Source organism: Manis javanica, chromosome 3, assembly GCF_040802235.1.
Source record: "Manis javanica isolate MJ-LG chromosome 3, MJ_LKY, whole genome shotgun sequence".
Taxonomy (NCBI): Eukaryota; Metazoa; Chordata; class Mammalia; order Pholidota; family Manidae; genus Manis; species Manis javanica.
The window spans coordinates 31,787,434-31,814,271 of NC_133158.1; the positions used below are offsets into that span (position 1 = coordinate 31,787,434).

Genomic DNA, 26,838 nt, shown 5'->3' on the forward strand with positions numbered 1-26,838 from the left:
TTTTTATAGTTAAAAATAGGTTATGACTGCTAGGTTGTGACTCAGTAATCATATTTTTGTGTGTCTCTAGATGTATATACACACACATACATACCTAAAATGAAAACTTGCACAGAGCAATTACTAAGGGCTGTGCACTCTTTTTCTGTTTTATTCTGTTTTATCTTTTTGAAAATGCCAGTTGTGACCCACTAAGTGATTTAGGACTCACAAATAGCTCATCACCTGTACTTTGGACAATGCGTGGCTGTTTTGAGAATACTGGCAGATAAATGAACTGCATTAAGCATGATTGCATCCATTAGTTTTATTTCCAACTGCATCTTTTGTTTTTAAAAATCTCACAAAGCTTCTCAACTCTTCAATTTTTTTTTTTAGTTTTTTTTAAGTAAACATTTTATATATTTCCTTTTAATCATTATTCTTCTTTATAAAGACCGAGATTTACTACATTCTACTTTACTGAAGCATTTTAGCATAATAGAATTATACTCTATATCAACATTCCTAAGAATATATAACACTGTGTTTTATCAAATTTTTGACATTTAGTTTTCTCATACTTCTTCACTCTCAGGTGCTTCTTTATGCATGAAATTCTTCCCCTCTCCCTGCTTATTTTGAATTATTTCCTTAGAAAACATTTCTAGATGTAGACCTACTGGGTTAAAGAGTTAGGGCATTTAGAGGTTTATAATCAGTGGTGTGCTGATTATGTTTAACAACTGATGACTTTCAGGGTGGGGCAAAACCTTGATTTTGTAGTATTGGCTTCAATTTATGTGGTGTCAGAACTACCACTTTGGCAGATTTCAAGCTACCAATGTGAAGTCACAAAATGCAGAAATGGAAAGAGAGTGACAGTTGGCTCTCCCAGGTCTGATTGAGTCAGCCCTAGCACACCACTGCTCATAGGAACTATTGCCCCCAAAGTGTGCCCATTTTCCTCCCTGCCAGCAGTGTACCCTCACCAGCCTTGGGTCTGTTGAAAGTGGGCCTTGTTTAAGTTGTTATTTCTCTCAATGAAATGTTGAATCCACTTACAGTCATGGTGGCATTGCATTGCTACAGCAGTCATCTTTCCTGCCAGTTCTTGTGTTTACATTTACAACAGCCCATATTGCTGTCCCATTGCCAATTTTGAGGGGAAGCTTACTTGAGTCTTTTACTTTATTCAGAGCAATTACTGAAGAGTGAATGTTTGGGAAATGTCTTGTAATTTCCACAGCATTAGCTTATAATTCTAGGGCTTTAAAATCTTGGGACAAGAGCACCAGCAAAGGAGCAACACTGGCGTGCCATTAGTGCGGCTTTCTTCACTGAGTGATCCCTGCATCTTGGCAGCCGTCTGTGACTTTGCTGTGCATTAGATATTTGAATTTTTTTCCTGTACTTTTAAAAACTGTAATCTCCTTTCTGCATTTCCTGTTATATCAAGTGTTTACGTAATAGACAGCCATTTTTCAGATAAGTATGTTTTATGGGATCAGTGTGGACATTTCTCCAGCTGTGGACACTCAAGTTGACAATTTTGCTCTCTTCTTTCTCATGTTATACTTTTTCAACAAATAGGTGGGTGGACTGCAGCCAGATCATGACTGTACCACTTGAATGGATTGTGTGCTCTAAGCCAAATAGAAAGGAGCATTTATTTCCTAAACCTTTTAAACAAAGTTTTTTCCCCCAGTTATATGTTGCTTCCTTCTGCTGATTTGTATTTTGAAAGGAAGCAATTTGCCCCAGATCACACAATGCTTTTGTGACAAAGCCAATTCTAGAACCCAGAACTAGCCAATGATTATTTCTGACTGGCAGAAAAAACTGTTGACTGAAGTAGTTAAGCTTGTTATCTAGCATTTATGCTAATTACTGCAATGGTTGAGGTTCCTGATTTGGTTCCTCAAGCACTTAAAGATTTAAAGTTTTTTGCAATCACTTTCGAATCATCAAAGAAATGCTAAATGACGTTCAGCCTAGTGTCTGATGGATTCTGTCGTTTTCCTGTCCGAGGCTTGCCTTTTATCCTCTTGCATGCCTCATGTGTGTAGGAGGGTTAGTTTAAAGCATTTTTAAGCTGACCTCCCTTTGTGGGTAATAGATTTCTCTTTAGTAGTGCATTCCTGCTATACAGCAAATCTTGGGTCAGGTTGCTCTAAGAAACTTATTCCTGGTCTTTTCTGCTCAAAAAAAGATCCCTTTTTTTTCTTATTACCTTCCTACCTCATTGCCTTTGCATTTAGTCTCAGAAATATGCCCATTTGAAATTAGACATTCATTTGTAGTGTCTAATATAACATTATAATTTCTGTAATTTAAATATCACTTGGTCCGAACTCTGCATTTGCAGATGGTAAAATCTAGACCAAGAGAATGTTTGATACACTAGAATTTATCCCCTTCTTTTCTCTGCAGCTAAGGAAAGATAACCTTGAAACTGAAGGTAGATAACTGTAATGGTGATAGATGGAACTGAACAAAGAGTTGAATGAAATGCCTACAATAGCGTTTATTTATGCTGTTGTTACAGTTACCATTTGTTGAGTGCTTGCCTTGTTCCCAGGCTCTCTGCTAAGTGTAGGTGAGAGTTACCCAGAGAGGAGAAAACTAAGGCCTCCAGAGGTTAGTGAATTGCTGAAGGTGGTGAGACTAAGTAACTCACAGCATTTGATAGGAACCCACTTTTGAAAATGGAAACTCACAATCTCTCTATGAAGGACATTTTCTGGATTGATACTGTCCAAACTTCCTAAATAAAAACTGAATAGCCTTTAGACACCCTGTAAGATTGAGCCTTAATATAGTCTGTGTTGTCTTATAACCTGTATAGGACTTTTTTTCTCATTGATGTTCTATAATGTCCCATAATTCTGGAGCTTGAAGGAATCCTTTGAGATGACATGATACAATTCCTTCAGTTTGTAGGTGAGGAAGGAACTTCCTCAGGATCTTTTTTTTTTCCCTCCCTACATTAGGCCTTAAACTCCAAGGTCTGAAAATCAATGAGCTGCAGAATTAGAGTACAGGCCTGTCCAAGCTCCAGCCAGTGCTTTTTTCCCTGGGGCAGGTCATTTTCTTCCTCTAAGCTGTTTCAGATGTTACAGAAGTAGAATGTCAGTTTTTCCCTTCCTCTTTTCTTGCTGAATACAGAGTTGCAAATGCCTTTGATGAATTTTTTAAAATGTGAAGCTGAAGCAATGGTTACTTGACAAATGTAATTTGTCTAACAGATATTGTCTGTCGTGAATGACAGAGAACAAAATAAAAAGGTGTCCCAGGTGGTGGCGTTGGCCAGCTAGACCAGAAGAACTCAGGGGAGAGTGCTAGGCTTCCCCGGAGTTCCCTTGCTTCTCATAGCAAATCCTCTTTTCGACCATACTCTGCCATTCTTACCCAGAAGAGTCCCAGTGTTAAAATGTCACTGAATGGAGAACCTATAAAGGTGAGAAAGGACAGAAGGGAGGAAAAGCAACTACCTGAGATGCTTTATCAGTTTTATATGTAAGCTTCAGGTCTCTGTTGGGCCTATGTCACCTACCTTTCCCCTTCCAAGGATCCCTGCCCAAAGGTTGGGGGAGCTTTTGTATATTGGGGCCTGGAGAGATGGGCCAATTCTGTCATTTATTCAATAAAATTTGCTGATTACCAGGTACATTGCCAGACACTAGGCATGGGAAGATGACTATGGTAGACTACCCCTGTCTTTACAGAGCCCATAGGCCAGCAAGAGAAACAGATGTGACATGCATCCTATATTTTCACCATTTTAAAATGCTTTTTTCTTCCTATTTTAGTTTTTGTAAAGTCAGGGATTTCTTACAGTTACTGTGTGTATATATATATTTTTGAGATTTTTGTGCCCCTTCATCCCCCTCACCCTTCCCACCCACCCACTACTCACTTCATTCTTTTTTGGAATCATTAATGTAAAATCACATGAGCAACATTGTGGTTACTAGACTCCCCCCATTATCAAGTCCACACCACATACCCCATTACAGTCACTGTCCATCAGCATAGTAAGATGCTATGGAGTCATACTGTGTATATTTAATGTGGTGATGTTTCCTCTTTTTTTTTTCAGTCCAAGTTGAAAGTGCATTTTATAATCAGTGGTGCCTCTGAATCAATAAAATACCATGGTTTCAACAAATATCACAGTTTCCATAGGAAAAATATAGGCTGCAGTGAGCCCTATTTGAAGCCAGCACTGGTGTTCTCTTCCTTAGACCCTAGGCAGCTAGTGCTGAAATGGTAGTGTGCATAAGGTCACTGAATTTGCAGGTACTGGTACTTAAGGAGGTCTGGGCTGGGGTCAAGGGTGGGGTGCAAGTTCAAAGAGCTACCCTGGCAATTCTCAACATAGGCAATCTGTGTGGATCACACTTTGAGAAATTGCTGCACACTCTCCAGCAGTGATATGTAACTCAGCTCTACATTAGAATCATCTGGTGAGTTTTTAAAACTGATGCTCAAGCCACACCTCAAACTGGTGAAATCAGAAGCTCTGGAGGTGGGACCCAGGCAGCAGCAGTTTGAAAGCTCCCCAGGCAATTACTGTGTGTATTTACACTTGAGAATGTGGTCTAGGGAGTGTTGGGGAGCAGAGCTGTGCCCCTCAGACTGCAGCTGGACATGAATCACCTGGGTCCTTGTTAAAATGCAGATTCGGATTCATCAGGGCTAGGGGTGGGGGCCCCTGAGAGTTTGCATTTCTGACAGGCTCCCAGCTGCTGCTGCTGGTGCCTGGGCCACATTTTGCAGAGTGTGACAGACGTAGAACCAATCCAGAGTTTTCAAGGTAGTGAAAAATGGCCCAGTGGACACTTATTTTCTTTTGTCCGCAAGACCACCTGTTCTAACAATTGCCAAATTTCAGTCTGTGGACTGGTCCAACTACATCAGAATTCCTCAGCCATACAGACAGCAAGGCTCACCGCTGAAGATGCGGAGCCACTAGTGATGACATTAGTGCACCTACACATGTGCAGAGCTTTGCACTATCAATAGCATCTCCTTTATTTCTCACCACAGCTCTGTGAAGTAGGTATTATTATTTTCCCCATGATTCAGGTAAAAATACCAAGGCCTGGAGGAGTTAACTACTTTGCCCTAAAGCCACTCATTCCATAAGGGGCACTAAGAGAGTCTCTTCAAGCTCTGTTGGTAGAAGTTCCCTTGATGCTGGAAACAAGCTCACTCTCAAGGAAGAGAAGGACTATACTCATGCAGGGGGCAGTGTCTGCCTAGGTTGTTTGGAAGTCTTCTGTAAGAAGACTTGCCCTTCACCTTCATGTATTTATTTACTCCATTATCTATATCAGTATGGACCCATAGATACTCTTCAAATTGTTTCCAGGGTCCCCTTGACATGCCCATCCCTTTGTTTACTGAGCACTTCCTTACTTTCCAGTATACTACATGCTCCAAACTCTTCTTGTATTTTCCCTGCCTCAGCCCTAGAGTTAGCCAGTTGTCCAAGGAGCCCAGATTCCTTTTATTGGAGAGTGGAATTCAGAAATCAGGATCTGGGTGCTGGGTGCTCATTGTCTTTTAAGAGGAAAGAGACAGGAAGAGTAAAAAATGGTGTGTATATATACAGAGTGCTGTGGAAGCAGAGAAGAGGGTGACTACTTCCACCAGGAGGCGTCTTCACTGAAGAAATGGTATTTGAAGTTGAATAGAGTGTTCCAGACAGAGGTCAAGACTACAAGGGTTGGAGGGAGAGAGAGGAAATGTATGTGAGCAATATCAAGGGCATCTGGCTTTTTAATTTGATCTGACTGTAGACCGCAGTGGTAGGTCCTTGTTTGAGTTGTTTCATTACATTAAAATTAGCAGTTTTCACATTATGTCTCTTTGAGAGAGGATTTTTGCTCTGAGTCCTGACAATTGACCGTCCTTCCTCCTAACCTCCCTATCTTCCTTATAATCTTCCCTCCTAAAGGTACCCAGTTCCTCCTCTGCTGGGCCCAGTGCAAGGCCCAGGGGCAGAGAAGAATCTGGCAGCCCCTTGCTGCAAGGAGTTCTGTTCTCTGGTGTGAAATTCTTTTGTGTCACTTCCTTCTAGCCCTTCGCCTAACATCTCATTGTTGATACTTTTGCAAATAGCATTAAAAGGGAAGAGGAAGTATTAGCAATGTCTGCATTTTGAATCTGGCATGGCATTTCACTCACTGAGGAAGTCTTTTCTGTTCACAGGTGACAGTTGGTGTCTATGACCCCTGTACCTTAGCCGAGTACCCTGGATGGCCTTTGAGGAATTTTTTGGTCCTAGCAGCCCACAGATGGTATTTGTGTGTGTCTGTTTTTTGTCTGTATGTTTTTGACATGCCTATATCTGTATCTCTCTTTCCCCCAAATGCATTTTTTTTTTATTTCTGGCAAAGAAATCAAACAATAAGTCAATAAATCAGACGTGATCCCATTTCCACCAGTGGTGAGCCCCTACGCAGGTCTGTTCTGTTCCCATCTCTGACCATACTGCACTAAAGATATTTTAGAGAGTAGGGCAGAGTGAGCAGCCAGGGGGCCTGACCCTGAAATTCTCCATTTCTCCCTTCAGCTGTCTGGGTCGCTTTCACATAGGATTTCTCCTGTTGCTTCCAGCCTCCTTTTTTCCAAATCCTAAAAGAATTAAAACAGAGGGTGTCTAAAAGGCCAATATATATTTGAAAAGATGCTCAACATCCTTAGTCATCAAGGAAATGAGATATAATGAGATACTCCTCATTAATAGAGATAATGAGATACCATAATGAGATGCTACCACACAGCCCACCAAGCATGACTGAAAAAGGAAGGCAGTGCCAAGGGTTGTTGAAGGTGTGGATCAGTCAAACTCCTAAACGCTGCTGGAAAACTGGCAGTATCTTCCAAAGTTAAAATATATCTGTGGCTCAGCAGTTTCCCTCTCAGGTATATAACACACAGAAATGCATACTCAGATACAAGCAAAACACACATACAGGAATGTTTATAGCAGCAGCATTCTTAATAACCAAATACTGGAAATACCCAGAGCTCCTTTGACAATGACACAGAGCATAAATTGTGGTGCATTCATGGCAATGGTTGTGGTGTCCCGATGGTACTGATACGCATGTCCATGTGGGTGAATTTAAAAAACATGATGTTGAGCGAAATAAGCTAGACCCAAGAGAATATGTACTCTATAATTCCATCTGTGTAGGCAAACCTGTATACAGGCTTAGAAGTCAGAACGGTAGTTACTTTTAAAGGGGGTGGTTAATGCCTGGGAGAAGGCATGAGACAAGCACCTTTAATTTTAGAATTTGTATACTTGTCTTTGTGTCTGTTTTACTTAAACAAAAATGTTTACATTAAAAAAATGAAGATAGTTAAATTATAGATTGTCCCCAGAGGAGAATGGTTATACTTACTTACCCAGGGAGAGTCCAGTGCAGATGGGCTTCCTAGCTGCTGACCAAAGTGCTGTTTCATAGAATACAAGTTCAGGTGGGGAGAAGGAGGACCAGAAGAACTCAGGTATGTCTTAGATGTTCTTTTTTTCCCCTGCATTTAAGATTCATTTGTCAGAATTATTTATGTGCAATGTGATTGTTACATAAAACCCACCTAGAAAGAAATCACAGCCAATTCAGCATTCAGCCTCTGAACATTTGGACAAAGGAAGCTTATGTGGTTGTGTTCAGAATCTCTCAGAGGTTAAGGCCATCTCCGGAGGATTTCAGGGAGGCATAATTACAATGAATTGAAGTCTCTCCAACTGGGTTTGCTGAAGCTCTTATGTGAGGTCTTTCTTTTCCTTCCTTAAAATAAATAAATAACGATCTGGGGCCTGCTCTCAGGAGTAGCAGTTTCCAGTCTGTGGAAGTCCTGTGCTTCCGGGACCGCACCATGCAGGGGGTGAGAGATGTCGCCCACAGCATCATCTTCGAAGTGAAGCTTCCAGAAATGGCATTTAGCCCAGGTAATTTGCCAGACTTAGAGAACGCATGTAATTATCATTTATCAGAAACCAAATCATGTTTAACTTTTCTTTCATCCCTTCACAATGGCAGCAGAAAGTAGGGAAAAGTACAACTCTTACCTCTTTGCAAGTGGGGACACCTCCCATGAACAGAGGGCGCAGGGCACACTCAGCTATTCAGACAGGAACAAAGGCAAAGATTGCCTCCAGGATATTTCCTCCAGGCGGTTTTTTCAATCTGGAGAATTTTTCCCCTCTAGTTTGTGGTTTTGATTTTGCTTGGCATAAAATCTTTATTCCTGACCTTTCTTACAGAAAGAATGCAGCGTTAATGCCCTAATATACTTATTTGTTGCATACTTAAAGTTGCATGTGATCCTGTTCTTCACATAGTAAGCCAGTCAGCAAATGGCCATTTCTCCTTCCACCTTTAATATTCTTCATTTGATCCTGTGTGGTAGACACCAGCTATCACCCCATTTCATAAATTAGGAAACGTATGTTCAAAGACATTTTGTATATATAGACATATATGTGGGTACACATATACACACATTTATATGTTTATATTTATGCACATGTCACATAGGTAGAACACATCAAATATGAGTAAAATAAAGGTAATACTACCCACCTCATGGAATACCTACCCTGTATGAGCAATCCGTGTTCTGTATAAAAGGCGGAATGCAATTTCTGGTGTATTACAGGGATAGTATAGGCATTAGCTGTCGTATTAATAATGCTCATCTATGTTAGCTTCATATCTCACCCCAAACCCAGTGCTCTTTCCACAGTGCTTCCTTTCATCCCTGGGCCATGTGCCTCCCTGAGTGTTTGCGGGGTAGGAGTGGGGAAAGCATTAACATCTCTTCTGAGATGTCATCTCTAGAGTGCAGAAGTCGAAAGGATTCAGGATTGCCTCTGATGGCGTTTCGTCAGTGATTCTGTGCTGCAGCTCTGATGGACGACGCAAGTGGATTTCCTGGGAAAGATTAACAGAGGGCTGGGTTTGGTCAGGCGAAGGAGGAGGCAGCGACTTGTTAGTTGAGAGCCCTATGGAATCCATTGCTTCTCTGCTGTCTTTAAATATGTGCATTTGATTTAGCACCCTCTTCTGGCACATTCTAAAATAGCCCCTGTGTAATGTTAACTTGCATGCAATAACTTATTAAGCTGCCATCTGAAGATAGCTCCAGGGAAATGAGATGACACTTGACAAGTAAAGCATGCCTGCTGTATGCCTGGCAGGGCCCTGGGCACCTTCCACACTTCCTCCTCACTTAATCCTGCCAGCCAACCTGCAGGGGAGGCACTTCTGTTTCCATTTTTATGAGGGCGTCACTGTATTGCTCTTGTTCGTGGCTCCCAATAATAATGCTTGGTGATGCTGGCAAAGCTAGGAAATGTTCACATTTGCATTTGAAAAAGAGGTTTTCTATCCTCCAGTAATGCCATTATGCTTGGTATTGAGTGTATGTTATTTCGTCCAGGAAAGGCAAAGTTTCTTTTCCTTTTTTCCATGTAAATTAGTCTTTTTCCTCTTCTTTGTAAATAAAACTTTATAATAAATAAAGAGTTGTTCTGTTTCATAATGTAAACTGAAGATGTTAGTATGGTGGTACTTTTGATTATTTCTAAGACATCCCGTGGTTGCAATGGCGATGGCATAAGAAGTATTATTTTAAATATCCCATATCTTATTTCACTCCTGATGGTGCAGCCACGCCCCCTCTTCACTGCTGACACAAAGAGGGATTCCAGCATCTGGCTGAAGGAAGCAGCTGGTGCTGCTGAGAGCAGGAGCCTCTTTTTGACCCAGTCTTTGATGTGCTCCTGCTGGTGGCCCAACAACGGTGGGAAAACAGGACCTAATTTTTACCCAAAAGTATTCTTCCATTAATTTGGGGTATGTCTTATGGTTGCAGATATAATAGATTAAACATTATTGCCATATCTAATATTTTTTTTCATCATCAATACATTTAAAGTCCATCCAGTTTTCTTAGAGGGGCTGGAACATTTTGAATACAGAGATGTTTTCATTTGAAAGGAAATTTTGTTTTTGTCTTACCATTTCTTACCTGTAACAGGAGAAAGCTTATTAGCCCAGGGTGATTAACTATTGTACTAGGTTGTGGTTCTGAAGTTCTTGTCAAGTTTCTGTGCTTTGCAGTAGAGAAGCATTTTTTATTTGATCTAAGAAGAGTAAGGAAATCAAACAAATATGAATTAGTAACACGTTTGAACTCTTTTTCCCAGAAAAATAATTTTGAAGCCTTAACCTTTTTAAGAACTCAGATATATTACATCAGTTTTAATTTTTCATGACATTAAAAAAAAAAAGGCCACACCAGAGTGTCCAAGTTAAAAAAGGAAGGGACATTTGTTTTATGGCTTCTTGCTGTGAATGATACCCATAGCGAAACTGGGGCCCAACTGCTTTGGAGGATAATGACTTTTTCCCCATGATTTTCCATTGGTCATTGTGCCCAAGAAAGAAAAGATCATGCAAAAGAAACCTACATCTTCTAGGTCCCGTAATTTTATTGAGCAACACTGTTTTAAAAAAACAAAGGTCCAAAACTAAAAAGTTCCCAAGGAAAGGAAAATATCTCGAGATGTTGGTAGCAACCTAAAAGTAGGAGAATGGCCAAAGAACACCAGTGTACAATTAGAAACAAACATTAAGATACCTCCCAATAGTCCTGTACCTCTTCAATTAAGTCAAGGAATTTCTTCCTTCAGTTTCTGTTACCTAAGGCAGGTGTTGGAGGCTGCTGGAAGGACAGATGGTAGCTGAGTGAATTCCCTGCTCAGAAGCGGAGGTTTTATTGTGAATTTCAGTGAGAAAGGGAGAGTGACAGAGGTCTGAGGTGTGGGGAGTGTAAGAGAGTTCATGGCCTCTATTAGGTTACCACCAAGGAAACCAGGTTTCCACTGAGATGAGGAAGGTAGCAGGAGTGTTCTGTAAAGCAACGGGGACTTTTTAAGAGAATTTTGCAATAGTAGAGCCAAGCAGCATTTCCTGAATGTGTCCTGTTAGACTGTGATTGCTGTTCTAGGGTGAAGGAGGGAGGTAAGGAGAGCCAGGCTGTTTGGGAAACACAAAGCCAAATCATATAAAGTGGTTCCTTTACTGCAGCTTCTCAAAGCTTTAATCTCCCTCACGTGCAATGTGAATCTGCAAGTTTGGGTGGTGGTAGGGGGTGGATATAGAACATAGATATGGGTCTAGAAGTATTTCCCAAGTCTGTTAGTCATAAGATGCTTATCCTCTCAGAGCATCACACAGGGCACACTTTGAGAACTGCTGGGACTGGAGTTACAGAGGCACGTGCAGCAGAGGTTCAAGGAGGTCGGCGGAGAAGAGATAGGTCAGGGACGGGGAAAGCTTGAATGGGTGGATGAGCTTAAAGGAGATGGCAGCTTGGCAGAGGGACCGCCCCCTTGGACTGAATGTGGGTAGGTGCACAGTGATGGGAGTTGAGAGGCTGAGCAGACGGACAGGTAAGGATGAGGAATGGAAGGGACACACTGAATGTAGAGGTTCAAATCCCCATGGCAATCAGCGAAAGGTGTGCTGCAGTCACACTGGCTTGTGTTCCTTAGAGAGAGAGCCCAACACCAGGGCCATGCCTCAGATAGGACAAGTATTCTGAGCAGCTTCCAGTGACTGCAGAAGTTGAGGTAACTCGGGCCAGAGCCTAGGGCTAGTTGAGAAGCCCCTCTGCAAGAGGACTATGCCTGGGTACTATGGTCCCTAAACAAGATTCCCTGCAGGCCAGGAAGATGCAGGCAAGCAGATGCAAATTCCTGCCCTCCAGCTCCTTCAGAAAGAAGTGACCTAGAAACTTCCCACTGTGTGGGCCATCTTACTGCTTGCTTGTTGTGTTTGCATCCTTCCCTCCTTCATTAAGCTAACAGTTTTTGTTTGCCTTAAGATTGCCCCAAAGCAGTCGGATGGGAAAAGAACCAGAAAGGAGGCATGGGACCGAGAATGGTGAATCTCAGTGAATGTATGGACCCTAAAAGGTATATTTGAGAAGCTGTTATCTCCAGGGGGGCTTTTTGTAACCAGGACACCCCCCTCCAAGGTCCTGTCAGGCCCACTGCATTTTGCCCATCCAATGAAGGGGGTGCCATTCACATTGATAATGAATGTTATTCTGCTGTTTGCTGCCTGACTCTTAATTTAAGTTTGGTTGTGAGAATTAATATTAATGATGGATATCCTGAAGGGCCCACATCATCTGTTCTTCTTTAGAGATTCTAAATTTTGTTCTTGCTTTGAGCTCAGATTCTCAGACTTTTATATCTACACCAACTTTTAGGCCTCTATTTGTTGCCCTTTAATTTAGCCCTATTTGCCTGCCATGAAGGACATTATAAGAAATATCTCATGGAAACCAGTATTGTGTTTAAGATATGATACAAGTGTACCCTTTATTGAGGGGAAATGGAAGAAATTTGTGTGTTTTCAGTATTAAGACAAACTTTCCTCCTAGCAGCTGGTTTATTCATAGACATAATAAGTCTTATAACTGGTCATGCTTCCCTTTTCACCTTGACTGCTAGGAGCTCAGTCTCAAATCTGCGGCCTATCACTGGCAACTGCAGAGGACTGCAGTGGCATGTATTCTGTGCAGTAACATTTCTCTTTTCCTGTGTTCTTTCAGGCTTCATCTTACTTTCCCTCAGATCTGGATTTCCATAGTATTTGCTTCTCACTTTCTTAGGCAGCTATTTTCCATCTTTTCAGGACAAGATTAGGGCATAAATGAGTGACTGAGCAAATAATTCTCTCATTTTCTAGGTTAGCTGAGTCATCAGTGGATTTAAATCTCAAATTGATGTGTTGGAGATTGGTTCCTACTTTGGACTTAGACAAAGTTGTATCTGCCAAATGTCTGCTGCTTGGAGCTGGCACCTTGGGTTGTAATGTAGCCAGGACGTTGATGGTAAGTTTGTGGGGGCTGAATGTACCTTTGAAGCTGTGGCTTCTCTTGTTACTTCACTGTTCCTGATTGCCTTCCATTTCTCAGGTTCCCTTTCTCCTCTGTCCCTCCCTCTCCCACTTCTTTTTTCTTTCCTCACTATCTTTTTAATTATGTGAGGAGTACACACTTTTATTACTAGGTAGAAAGAGGACGTCTCTGTCCACCCACATCCCAAGTCCCATTTCCCAGAATTAAGGAGATATCTTAGATTTGTAGGCAGTATATCTGCCCTGAAGTTTTTGTGGGCATATACAAATATAGAGACATTTGTCATTTATTTATATTTATAAAAGTTGGATTATTTACAAATGTTAGTAAGTTTTTATTCTTAATAGAAAAGTAACTGTGACTTCTCTTTCTGTGTATTCTGTATTATGTGTGGGTAGTATTTGTTGTATGACAGTGCCCTCGATTTATTTAATCAATTTCAGCGTATTTTTTTGAGATGCTGTTGAGATGAACATTCTTACACTTTTATAATTTATATCCATGGGATTATTTCTTTAGGAAAAAAGCCCAGTAGAATTATTATGCTAAAGAGAATGTACTTTATATATATTTATTTTTCAAACTACATTACCTTCCAAAAATGTCATACTAGTCTGTACTCCTAGAGACACATAAGAAATACAGCTTTTAATTTGCATTTCTGTTATTAATGAGGGTGTCTTTAATTTTGTTTCTTTTGTGAATTTTATTTCTTCTGTTCATCTAAATTTTAAAATTAATTGACATTAAGTACATATGGTATTTTCTTACTCTTTTAAATCTTCTCTGTCTCCTTAATCTTTCTTCATTCCTAATGCTGTACATGTATGTCCTCTCCTTTTTTTTTTTTTTTTTCAGTTCAGACTTACCAGAGAGGCTTGTCTGTTGTTATCAGTCTTCTTGAAGAACTAAATCCTTGCTTTATTTATTAACTCTATCATTTTTGTTTTTGTCTTGCTTTTTTTTCAGATTAATATCTATATGTATCTTTATTAAGTTCTTCCTCTTTTATAGAATATCTTTTAGTGTTCTTTCCTCAGGTTTCTGAATCAGGTGCTGCTTAGGTTTTCTTAATATTTTTTAAAACTATAAAGCCAGTGTAGACTCATTATAGAAAATATGTAAAGTGTGAAAGTTATAAAACAGGAAAAGAAGACACCTGTTTTCCTACCACTTTAACACTTATTTCCTTACAGTGTTTGTTTAATATATATTTTAAAATCTTATTTGAAATATAATAATGTCCCTTGTGTTTATCAGTTAACATAGGATATGCTTTCCCATGTCATTAAAAATGATGCCTATAAAGCCTTTTTAATGGCTGTGGAAAATAGGCTGTCTTATATGAAAAAACATAGTTTACTGAGACATTCCCTTGATTTTAGTCATTAACATTGTTAACCTGTATTTTACAACTATAAATTATGTGGTAGAGAACATCTTTGTGACTGTGTTTTTGTCAGTATTTCAGATTATTTCCTAGGATAGATTGCTGGAAGTAAGTCAAAGGATATGAACGTTTAATGATTCTAGAAACATATTGCCAAATTACCTTCCAGAAAATTAGTAAAATAGTTTTTTCATCACCACATACTACCAGCATTGAGTATTATAATTTTCTTTAATTTTTGAAGATTAGCCATTTAAACTGTATAACATTACAGGAAGCCAAAATTAAGTGTAAAAGTCTGCAGCCCACCTGCATGTGACTGGCCCATGGCTTGCTTGTAATTTCTTTCGATTTCTCCCAGTATGTTCCCAGACTGCCTTCCTTGCTGTCCACTCAGCATTGTTTTAAATAATGCAAAAATACTTCAGAAAGTAGCATCCCCAAACCAAGCCCAAATGGCTTTGGGTATTCCATACCTTTATTATCCCTCCATGGTAGCTTGCTTAGTCGTGAAAGTCATTTACAAAGCTGGATGATGAGACCAGAGTTCCCAGTGGGCTTCAAAACAAACAACCTAAACCAGCTTTTTGAAAAGCTGGGTTCAGCCTATCTTCTCAATCCTGAAAACACATCTTAGATTCTTGTTGACTCCCCTCCTGGAACTCTCAGTCTACTTGAACTTCAAAGTCCCTAATGGAAGAATATGAAAATAAGAGAGAGAGCAGAATGTTAGTTTTGTAGCCAGTCATGGCAGGGCTTCTCTTAGGTCACCATCCTTATTTATGACCTGCTAAGAAGCACACCCCATCTTACTCCACAAAAGGTAGGTCTCTTCATTTGGGGATCTCATTCCCTCCCCATGAGGTCTATGACCTTAGGTGCATTGCTTACTTTTCTGGGCTTCACTTTCCATATCTGAAAAATAAAGTAATTGGACTAAGGGTTTTAGAGATCCCATTTGACTTTAAAATTGTGTAGGTCTAATTGTGTGGACTTTATAGGAGATGCAACTGCAGTGTATGAAATCATGAAAACTATTTCTGAAAATATGGAATTGTCCCCTACATTCCAGGCCTTTGCCTCTTGGAGAAATAGTTCAGACTCTTCTACAATGTTCTGTACTAAGAGATAACTAGTAAGCTATTTTTCTGAGGAGTTAATTCAGGCTTTAAGTGAGTTTTAAGATGAGCTGTTACTTATACTTAAGTATTTATTAAGGGAAAGCGAGGACATTTCAGGCCATTGTTAATCCTTTTAAGACAGCAACATAGATGATTCTTACGGGACTCACCTCCAACTCTTTCTCTGGTGCCACTGTCAAAAGTAATGAATTATTAGTCAGACCCACTTTGACATTTCTTAGTCTCATTAGTACGAGAAATCAGGCATTGGGTATATAATTATTTTGTCTTTTAAAGGAAGCTGATATTCTGTTTATCAAAAATTGAATTTACACAATTCGATTTTTGAAATTTCCTCTATTTTGAAGTTCCCACGTTGGTCCAAAGCAAAACTTCTGTTAGAGATTTTGAAAGAAACCCTGTGAAATATTCATCAGAAACGTGCCACAATCTCCTGTTTCTGTGCAGGGATGGGGTGTCAGACACATCACATTCGTGGACAATGCCAAAATCTCCTACTCCAATCCTGTGCGGCAGCCTCTCTATGAATTTGAAGATTGCCTCGCTGGTGGTAAGCCCAAGGCCCTGGCCGCAGCAGACCGGCTCCAGAAGATATTCCCCGGAGTGGTATGTTGGTGTTGTTTGGGAATGTCAGAGCTTTTCTCCTACATCTTTCAGTGTTTAAGTCTTGGGGACCGGGACCCTGTGGTATTGGTGAGAGAAAGTCACTTACTATCAGACCTTCATCATGTGGCCAAATCTCTTTCCCTCATCTCAGAGGTGGGGATTCAAAACAAAACAAAACTCTTTTTTATATTATTGTGAAAATAAAATGAAGAAGGTATGAAAAAAAGGTTTTGTAAGTTGCAAAGCATTATCTGAATGAAGTTGAGGCATCTTGGGATATGCACATTTTTACATGCTGCCTTGTTGCAAAGGAATTTGTGGTGGCTCAGATGTAGGATATTATTTTTCCTTCATCACCAGAATACTCAGTAGTTGGTTAGTATAGATTTATGGAATTAAATTGAATGTAAGTCTGTGTAGAAGAAAGATCTAGCTAAATGTCTAGCTTTTTACTCTAGCTGCTGCTCGTTTTTGAATTGCATCATTTACTTTAAAAACATCAGATACTATGAGACAAGCATTCAGCTCACTTGATTCAAAACCTTGCCAGTTTTGGTGAGGTCATCCTGCAAAGGAGATTCATCTGGCAGAAGTTAGATGGGTGTCCCCAAAGTAATTGCTTATACTTAAAGTGTCACATGAGACTCTAAACCCTAGCTAGCTTTCTCAATGCTTCTCTGTTTACTCATTCGGTATCAGATTCACTCATTTTAGAAGTTTTTGCTTTAGAAGCAACTTTGATGGTTTTGTCCATTTCAGCTGTTAACCTGAGGAATGTCACTTACTGGGTTTAACTCACCAGTTTTCATTGAGCACCCACTATGTGTCCACCTAGGTGCTGATGCCAGAAGAAGTAAATTACAATCCTGTCACTGAGGAGGCATATTAATTAGGTTTCTGCCATGACAGTATTGCATATCACACAATCCCAGTATCTCAGTGGCTTACATTGATAAACATTTATTTCGTGCTCACAGGTCTGCCAGTTAGCTGTGGCTTTACTTTGCTACGCTTGACTCCAGGCTTTCAGTCAGGTTCCAGTTTGTTCTACGTGTCATTATTTCAGAAATCTGAGCTCAGGGAGCTTCAGTCATCTGGGTTACGCTGTTCTTACAGGAGAAGGTGGAAGTGTAAAAGAGTTGGTGAAAACTTAGACCTCTCAGGTCTCAGCTCAACAATGGCACAGTGCAATGTTCTCTGTCTCTATGCCAAAGCAAGTCATAGGGTCAAGCCGAAAGTCACTGGGGTTCATCACTGTGCTCTGCCTTCCTAGTGGGAGGTCCTGCAAAGTCATAGGAGAAAGACATACAATCCTGTTAGAGGGAGGCAATGCATATTTAGGAACATAATCCAGTCTGTCACTGGAGAATATTATGAACTACGCTTGGGGCCCAGACAGACCTGGCTTTGAATCTGAGCTCTGTCACTTACTAGTTGCCTGAAACTTTTGCTTGTCTAAATTCTAAACACTGTCTGTGACCTAATGCAATTCCCTCAATTTATTTGATGTTATTCTATTACTTATTCATTAAATATTTAAGGCTTCCTGTGTGGTAGGGACCTGGGAATAAGACAAAGTTCCATCTCCCTTGCATGGAGCTTATAGTATCGTGGGGGACATGGTCAATAACAACCAATTTCATAAATGATTAAAATTATAATAAGTGGATGAAAGAGGAGCTCAGTAGCCATGAGAATGTTCAACAGGTAGGCCTGACCTAGACTTGGCTTCCTCGATGAAGCTGTCCTGAAGGATGATGGGAGTTAACTAGACTAAGGCTGGCAGAGCTCTCTGTGAAAATACCTGAGGTGGGAATCAGTGTCGTACTTCTGTGGAACTGAAAGAAAACCAGATCAAGGAAGACAGACAACAGGCTGGGGTGGAACAAGGGCCAGATCATGCTGGCTCTTAGAAGTCAAGTTCACCTTCTCTTGAAATCATCAGCCCACCATTTTTCCCTATTGAATTATGTAGCCCTTGAGGCCAGGAGTCAGGTCTCATATTTTTATCCTTACTGCCTTAGAAATAATAATAGATAATTTATAGAACCCATCAAAGTACTAGTATAACTCATCAACTTCATGAAAAGTGTTTGTGAAACTATTTCACTTATTGTTTAGCCAAGCTTATGGAATTTTCTTTGTATGTTCAATTTGGTGTATTTTTCTCATCAACAAATACTTATCCATCACCTGCCTAACACCAAACCACAGACAAAAGGTTAGTCCTGCATGAACAAGATGGGAAAAGAGTTGCCTGCTACAGACACCGTGCCTAATCCTGAGGCTGAACTGATTGGGTAGGAAGAAAGTGACCTTTAATAAGTCAAATAACTATTTGAGGCCACCATCTTTTTTTAAAGGCAAGGCAATAAAATGTAGGATTATGGACCCACACTAGGGGTTTAAAAACCCTGCTGTGGGTATCTGTGTCCTACCCTGAGGAGTAACTAATATTGGACTAGCTCTCCTGCTGTAAACAATTATGCATCTGGTTGAAATATATATCATATGACTCTTCAGACAATGAGCAATAGATAATGAAAGACTGTGGTCCTAGACAGAAGGGAAAGAAAGAATTTTGTCCCAATGCATTGCCTGGAGGCACTTTCTGGCCCATGCCAGAGCCCATGGGGAGCCCAGGGAGATGTCCTTGATCTTGATGAGCTGAGGCAATTGAGATCAGCAGGACAAAGTATCAGGCATATGACAGCAGTGCAGAGGAGTACCAGAAAATTTTCTGGGCAGCATCTTGAGTGTTGCACTGAATATCAAGCTGTACGTGCTCAGGACATGACTACAAGGCTGGACAGAAAGCACCACCATCCTGCTGTGAGCAGAATGGAGATTCCAGAGTTCCCACAGGCTGGGGGCAACAGAATCCCAGCTCTGCAGGGTGGAGAGACGTGCTGAATACTTTGAGCCATTAGGTGACACCCCTACCAGGCCTGAGAACTGAACATAAAAGGTAAAACTACAAAGCTTCTAGGAGAAAGCAGCTTAGTGATCTTGCAACAGTCAAAGATTTCTTAGCACCCAGGAAATAAATACAGAGCATGAGGGAAAAAATTGATAAAGTCTAAAACTTCTGTTTCTCAAAACATGCTTTAAAAGATTGAGAAGTCTGGCCAAAACCAGGAAAATACTCACTGTGTGTATATTTGGCAAACAGCTTTTACCCAGAACATGTGAACAACTCCTACCACTCAATAAGAAGACAAACCGTTTTTTTTTTAAAGGGGCAAGAGACTTGTCTAGGTACTTATTTCATAGTGAAGATCTGAAAATGGCCAGCGAACACATGAAAATGCCCAGCATCTATAGTCACCAGGGAAATATGATTTATAATCATAAAGATATGTCACTGCCTACCTAATGAAATGGGTAAAAGTTTAAACCCTGACAGTGCCAAATGTTGTCAGGCTGTGGAGCAACCAGAACTTCATGGTTTGCTGGTAAAACAACTCCTTTGTAAGTCAGGCTGGCAGTTTCTCAAGAAACTAAAACACCTAATGACCCAGATATCGCACTCCTAGGTATTTACCTAAGAGAAATGAAAGCATATATACACTAAAAGACTTATACAAGAATGTGCATAGCAGCTTTACTCAGAAGAGCCAAAATTTAGAAATAACCCAAATAGCCATCACCAAGAAAGTGAATGGACTAAATCGAGGTATTTCCACACAACAAAAAGAAACACTATTGATATTTAACAATGTGGCTGAACCTCAATAGCATTATGCTGAGAGAAGCCAAACACAACAGGGATATACAGTAGGATACCGTATATATGAGGCTTTAGAACAGGCAAAACTAATCTAGGGTTTAAAAGGTCAGAACAGTGGTGGTCCCAGTGGGGGCAGGGAGCGCTGGGGATTGACTGGGAAGCGGACAACAGCTCATTCTGGGGTAATGGGGATGGTCTGTATCTTGATAGGAATATGCAGTGGTTAATCTGCAGTTTGTTGAAACACATTCAGCTGTGCATTTCAGATCTGTGTATTTTATTTCTGTAAATCCTCCCTTACCCTGACTACACATCTGGGGACTTTTAGAAAATATTCGTGGCTGGGCCCACTCTCACAGATTCCAATTTAAATGGTTTGGGGAAAAGCCTGGGTATTAGGAATTTTTAAAACTCACTAGGTGGTTCTAAAGTGCAGCCAGGGTTGAAAACTACCGCATTGAAACTTGCTGAATCGAAGCCTCAGGCACATGGATCTCAGTGGTGGGCCAGGAGCCAGTCTGAGGTAGGCTTACTGGCTGAAATGTCTGCAAGCGAGAATTATTTAGGGTAGTGAAGTAGGTGTGGGTAAGGATCTGTATTATTCAAAAGGTCTGCTATTATAATATCTTGGTATGGTAACGGGGTAACTACACTTACTGTGGCAAGCATCTACTAATGTATATAATTATCGAGTCACTATGTTGTACATCTGAAACCAATATAATATTGTCTATCAACTTTATTCCAATCAAAAAAGCAAACAAAAAAACCCCACAACAGGTCAGAATTGTTATTGAATAATTATACTTTAATCTTGGTTAAATAATACCTTTTTGGATCAAACTACTGCTGCTTAAAATGCTTTGTCAAGTGTACTAAGACAGTAAGGTAGTATTACTAATGTTATTACTACTACTACTGTGGCTGTTGCTTTTCTTACTGTTTATTACAGTATTTTGTACCCAGTAGATACACAATACTTAATGAAGGAACAAATGAGTTGTCTTTGTGGTGTTCTCCTTGTTAAAATGGGCCCATTTTGAACCTTTCTTTTCTCTGAAGTCCTTTCTGACGTCTTCCAGCTTTGCTTACAACTTTTTTTTTATTGTTTTAAAAATGGTCACTGTGTGTACTGCCCCTTTCTTGAGATTTGGTTTAAAGTTTAAGATAAAGAGAACATAGCTGCAATATACAAAATAGATTTTCCTTTGTGAGAGGTCCTACTTATTTAACTCTGCCCCTTGAGCTATTTTCCAGTAGGTGAGGGGTTTTGGCAAATGAAAGAAAAAGCTCCTGTTTTTTCTTTCCCTCAGGCCAGCCCTATGCAGGGTATTAAGGGTGCAGTCTCTGATTCTGGAACACTTTGTTTTCTGTGGGAAGTTAATGTCCCTGGCTTCACTGGCATCCATACATGACTTACTGAATCTGCCAAGATACTGTGGGCCAGCAGGGAGCAAGTGGAAAATTCCAGAGCTTTCTAACGCCCCCTGCGCTTGAGGAGAACCCAGGTTACCAAGCAGCTTCTACTTTTGGACAGGGAATAAAGCTTTGCTTCAGTAGCACTCTACTGTCATCCAGCCCTCCACCCCTCAGCCCCCAAACAAATATCTACACAATCCTAAGTAGATTTTCTGGATGAAAGTTAGCAAGTATAATTTTTTGGCTTTGAGGGTTTAAAATATATATATATATATATATATATATACCCCTAGGAAGATTAAAGCAAGACTATCAAATTATTCTAATCTTACATGAATCTATTGAATGAAATGTCTTTTGTTATAAGACAGTTTGGAGATGTATACCTAAGGAAACAGAGGGAAGGGCAATTTGGGAACAAGAAGGGAGTGACAGCTTTTCTGGACAAGAGGGACTTGGTTAGGCAGAGGGCATCTTGATTAAGTTTCTTGGCCTCAAATATGGGAAAGAGCCAAAGACACAGTTTTCTCTGGTGTTTTTCTTAATAAATGGAAAGTGCCCCCCCTCCCACTTTGGAACTAGCATACTAATGGCTCTGTTCGCTGCATTATCCAGGCTTAGGCATGCTGGGGTGACAGGACAAGGTCTAGATGCAGAAGGGATGAAGGTGTGGAGCACACGGGTAGCAAAAGGAAAAAGCATAATCACGCAGAGAAGCTTCTTGTTGTAAGTGGCCACACACATGTGCTTGCAGCTCTGGAGACTCTTGGGCTCTGAGATACCACCTCAGCCTTTGCTTCAGACACCTGTATATGTGTGTGTTTCCCTAGAACACCAGGGGATTCAGCATGAACATCGCCATGCCTGGACATCCCGTGAACTTCTCCACTGCCACCCTGGAGCAAGCCCACAGGGATGTGGAGCGGCTGGAGCAGCTCATCGAAAGCCACGATGTTGTTTTCCTGTTGATGGACACCAGGGAGAGCCGGTGGCTGCCCACTGTCATTGCTGCGAGCAAGAGAAAGGTAGAATGGGGGGTTCTGGGGCTCTTGTCTCTGGTCGTAGCTTAATGCACCATGACCCGAGAAGAAGAAGTGTACCCAGTTCACCATCCCTCCAGGAGAGGGGTGTGCTTCATGTCACCTGGTGACCCCGTGCCAAAGGGCTTCTACTGCAGACTCGACTTCTCCTCACACACCATCATCCAGTAGAGTAGTTATCCTTCACTGTTTGATTTTCATAACAACCCTTTGCAGTACTTCCATGAGAATGTAAGCTCCCGGAGGACAAGGACTATCTCCTGCTTTGCTGGTTGCTCAGGGACAGCTTCAAGGGCCGAGAGTACTGAATGGCAAAATAAGTCACAGTGTCTGCACATGATGTAATAGTATGCATCCATCTGCAGTTATGTCTTCAAAAATTTTAATAACATGCAAAATACCACCTTATGTTAAATAAGCATGATATAATATTGTATCTTTAATATCAAGTATATTTATATATACATATGAACACTTGTACCTGTGTCTGTTTATGGGAGACAAGACAAAGGGAGAGAGGGAGGGAGGCCATGGGAGAGAAAGGGAGAAAACTGCAGAAAGAAATACCCCAAACTGTTCATAGTAAATGTTCAAGCTGTGAGATTATGAGTGATGTTTGTTTTCTTTATAGTTTGCTTTGTTTTCCCATCTTTTTATATAACCAGAAATTTGAGAGAATAAGATAAATTATAGCGAAGTTCTTATAATAGAGATGAAAAAAGCTTTCCTTAAAATCTATGTGGAGGATGAATTGTATAGTGTGTGAATTATATCTCAATAAAGCTGTTAGGAAAAAATATCCATGTGAACACGACAGATGATAGCATAATGGTGGAAAGAGTGGGTTTGAGATCTATCCATGCTTGGTTTTCTACACCTACCTCATACCAGCTAAGTGACCTTGGCCAGGTTATAGAAGGAACCCTCTCTGACTTTGAATATCCTCATCTCTAAGTAAGAAATGTTTGCTAGGAGTTTTAAATGAAACTAAATGAGATAATTTATGTTAATCACTCACCAAGCCTTTTGCACTTAAACCCTCAAAATTGGGTAGCTTTTAGCTTCTAGAATCTAATTATACTCATATGCAAATACTTTTTTTTTTTTTGAGAGGGCATCTCTCATATTTATTGATCAAATGGTTGTTAACAACAATAAAATTCTGTATAGGGGGGTCAGTGCTCAATGTACAATCATTAATCCATCTCAAGCCTAATTCTCGTCAGTCTCCAATCTTCTGAAGCATAACGAACAAGTTCTTACATGGTGAACAAGTTCTTACACAGTGAATAAGTTCTTACATGGTGAACAGTACAAGGAAGGGCATTCATCACAGAAACTTTCGGTTTTGATCACGCATTATGAACTATAAACAATCAGGTCAAGTATGAATATTCGTTTGATTTTTATACTTGATTTATATGTTGATCCCACATTTCTCCCTTTATTATTATTATTATTTTTATTTTTAATAAAATGCTGAAGTGGTAGGTAGATGCAAGATAAAGGTAGAAAACATAGTTTAGTGCTGTAAGAGGGCAAATGTAGATGATCAGGTGTGTGCCTATGGACTAAGTATTAATCCAGGCTAGACAAGGGCAGCAAAACATCCACGGATGCAGAAGATTTCTCTCAAAGCAGGGGGGGTGAGGTTCTGAGCCTCACCTCTGTTGATCCCCAATTTCTCACCTGATGGCCCCCCTGCGACTGTGCCTGTCTTAGGTTGTTCCTCCCTTGAGGAATCTTACCCGTCTCTGGCTAACCAGTCATCTTCCGGGGCCATACAGGGAAATATAAAGTTGGTAAGTGAGAGAGAAGCCATATTGTTTGAAAAGGTTAGCTTTTTACTTCTTTGCAGATTTATGCCCTGTGGCTTCTATCATATGCAAATACTTTTAAAGTAAGTTTAAAAAAGTTGGCCAGGTAGGAAATTAACCATGCTTTAAAATATAAGTGTCTCTTAACTCTAGTCTTTTATTTCTTGAAACCCACAGCTGGTCATCAATGCTGCCTTGGGATTTGACACATTTGTTGTCATGAGACATGGTCTGAAAAAACCTAAGCAGCAGGGAGCTGGGGACTTGTGTTCCAGCCACCCTGTGGTACCTGCCGACCTAGGCTCTTCGCTTTTTGCCAACATCCCTGGCTACAAACTGGGCTGTTATTTCTGCAATGATGTTGTGGCTCCGGGAGATGTAAGTGAATTTCTTTGTGGCTCCAAATATTTCCTATAACCATCTTTCCCATTAGGGCAGAGACCCAGCTCTTTACTTTATGACTGTTTAATACTGTTCTTTAACAAGGAGAACAATTCTCTAATTTGGAAGGTGGCATTATCCCCCTATGAGCCTTGACTGGCATCATCAACTGTTTATAGCTATGTCCTGTTCACCAATATAAACACAGCCACAAACCTTTCTTTTTAGAAAGCCAGCAAGGATATTTCAGAACAGACTGATCCCTGGCAGACTCAGCACAGTCTCCGGGGCTTATCTTAGTGAAGAGAGCATTAAATGAGGAGTGTGAGACCCTGATTCCAACCTGGGCTCAGACCTTGCCTCACAGGGCAATTCCAGGTAAGTCTCTCGGGCTTCCTGTGCTTCTGCAGCCTGGGCTGAGGCCCATAATGTTGGCAGATTCAGCAAGTGAAAATACAGGATTCTATGTCCTCCCAGTATAAAGGAAAAAATAATTCTCTTACGTGAAGAAGGGTGGCTGTGATCTCCATCCAGGTGTTATAATATACCACTCATCCTGATATTTTGTTATCACCAGCAAGTAGGATCTGGGTAAAGTCGCATCTGTTCATATGGCGAAACTTTTCAGACTCAAGATCATCCCTGACAACCCTTTGACTTGCCGAGAGTTGGAGAATTAGAATTTCTTTGGTTGGATTAATGAAGGCTGTGTTTGGAGCCCTGTTGTAGCAAAAATACTCATATTTCAGCCCAGGGACCATACTCACAGTGGCTCAGTGCCCACACTGTGGGAGGAACTGAGGGCTACAGGTGTAGCCAACTACCGTCCGCCTCACAGACACACTGAGGCCTTGGCTCAGTGAGAATGGCAGGCCAGAGTCATTTGCGCTATCCAAATCATTATTTCTGTCACTGCTACCCAGTGCAGAAGGTTGAACAGAGTCAGTTAAAAGAGCACATGATGTAACTCCATACATGGGGCAGCGAGGCACCCCCAATCTTTAATTTGTTTACAACTGTGAATCCTTTTAGCATATGACCTCATTTAATTACCTAAATTTGATATTTTGTTTTTTCTTGGCACTTGCAAGAAATTGTATTGCTAGAGGCTGAATGTTCTTTGTCAAGAGTGGGCACCTGGTTATGTCCTACAGTTTTATCACGGAGGGGTTTCATGCTGCAGAGAGCTGGAGTTGAGTGGACTAAAACTGTGAACACACATCAGTAATTGTTTCCCTGTAGTCAACCAGAGACCGGACCCTGGACCAGCAGTGCACTGTGAGTCGTCCAGGACTGGCCATGATTGCAGGAGCCTTGGCCGTGGAACTAATGGTTTCCGTTTTGCAGCATCCAGAAGGGTGAGTTTGCTGTTTAAAAATGGCTATGTAAACAAAGAAAGCTTTTGTGTCTCCCTTGGCCTTTTCTCAGTGTCACTCTTCTGAAAATTGTATTGCTCTTTCTATTCTCATAAAAAAAAGACTGAAAAACCAGGTCTGATTATTTGGCCTGGGAGAACTAGTCTTGTAATCTTTGGGGCTACATCTCTGCTTCCTTCTGGAATTAAAATCTCCTTGAGTTATTTGGTAAGTGATGATAGGAAGAATAAAAACGTTAGTAAGAGCCTTAGGACCTTCCTGCTTTCATTCTGTTGGTAAGTTTTGATGTCCTTAGCCCTGAACATGTCTAGGGCAATACATGAATCACATAAGGTAGAAATTGTGTTTAGCTGTGTGTATAGCCAAACAGAGCTTTATTTTTATTATGTAGCAAGAAGCCCAGAGGCAGGCAGTTTAGGGCAGGTATTAAGGCTCCTTTATGCCATCAGGAACTTGGGTTCATTTTTACCATCAGCCACTCAGCTTTCTCCCCTAGGGTTGTCACCTTGCAGTCACAGGATGACCGCTCTAACGCCAATATTGCTTCTATGTTACACTTAGAAAGAAACCAATGACCAAAGGATAGAAGTGGTGTTCAGCTAAGGCTTCCCCCTTTCAAAGAGCTTTCCTGGGAGACTCATCCATTGATTCTAACTCCTATATCATGGCCACTCTTAGCTGCACGGAGAACTGACAAATACAGTTCTTTGGCTGGGCACATGCCTGGCTGAATAAAACTGAATGGATGTTGGCTAGGCAACAAGTGTCTGCACACTCATTTTTAAAAATTATGTATGTATGTGAAACCCAGAAGGTATCATTATTGTTAAACAGTTGGTATTCATTTAGTTTCGTTAACATTCTCCTTTTTTTATGTTTCATTTCTTTATGTATCTTCAAGTTTCCAGCTGAGGACATTTTTCTCCTGCCCAAAAGCCCTTTATTATTTCCTTTAGAAATGCTAGTGACAAAGAAATTTCAGTTTCTGTTTGCCTGAA

The 26,838-nt window shown here is 40.6% G+C and overlaps 1 protein-coding gene across 5 annotated transcripts in view; it reads left to right on the plus strand.

The window, feature by feature from the left end:
• Positions 1-26,838, plus strand: part of ATG7 (autophagy related 7) — a 235,235-nt gene that overhangs the window by 38,384 nt on the left and 170,013 nt on the right. For 4 of the 5 annotated variants that reach the window (XM_037000410.2, XM_037000405.2, XM_037000406.2 and 1 more), the window contains exons 8-15: positions 6,199-6,293; positions 7,830-7,951; positions 11,896-11,986; positions 12,768-12,912; positions 15,919-16,077; positions 22,057-22,251; positions 24,261-24,461; positions 25,707-25,822. In XM_037000410.2, coding sequence (XP_036856305.2) covers positions 6,199-6,293; positions 7,830-7,951; positions 11,896-11,986; positions 12,768-12,912; positions 15,919-16,077; positions 22,057-22,251; positions 24,261-24,461; positions 25,707-25,822 — 1,124 coding nt within the window. The remainder of the gene's footprint in view (positions 1-6,198; positions 6,294-7,829; positions 7,952-11,895; positions 11,987-12,767; positions 12,913-15,918; positions 16,078-22,056; positions 22,252-24,260; positions 24,462-25,706; positions 25,823-26,838) is intronic. The other variant, XM_037000408.2, reaches the window with a different exon arrangement.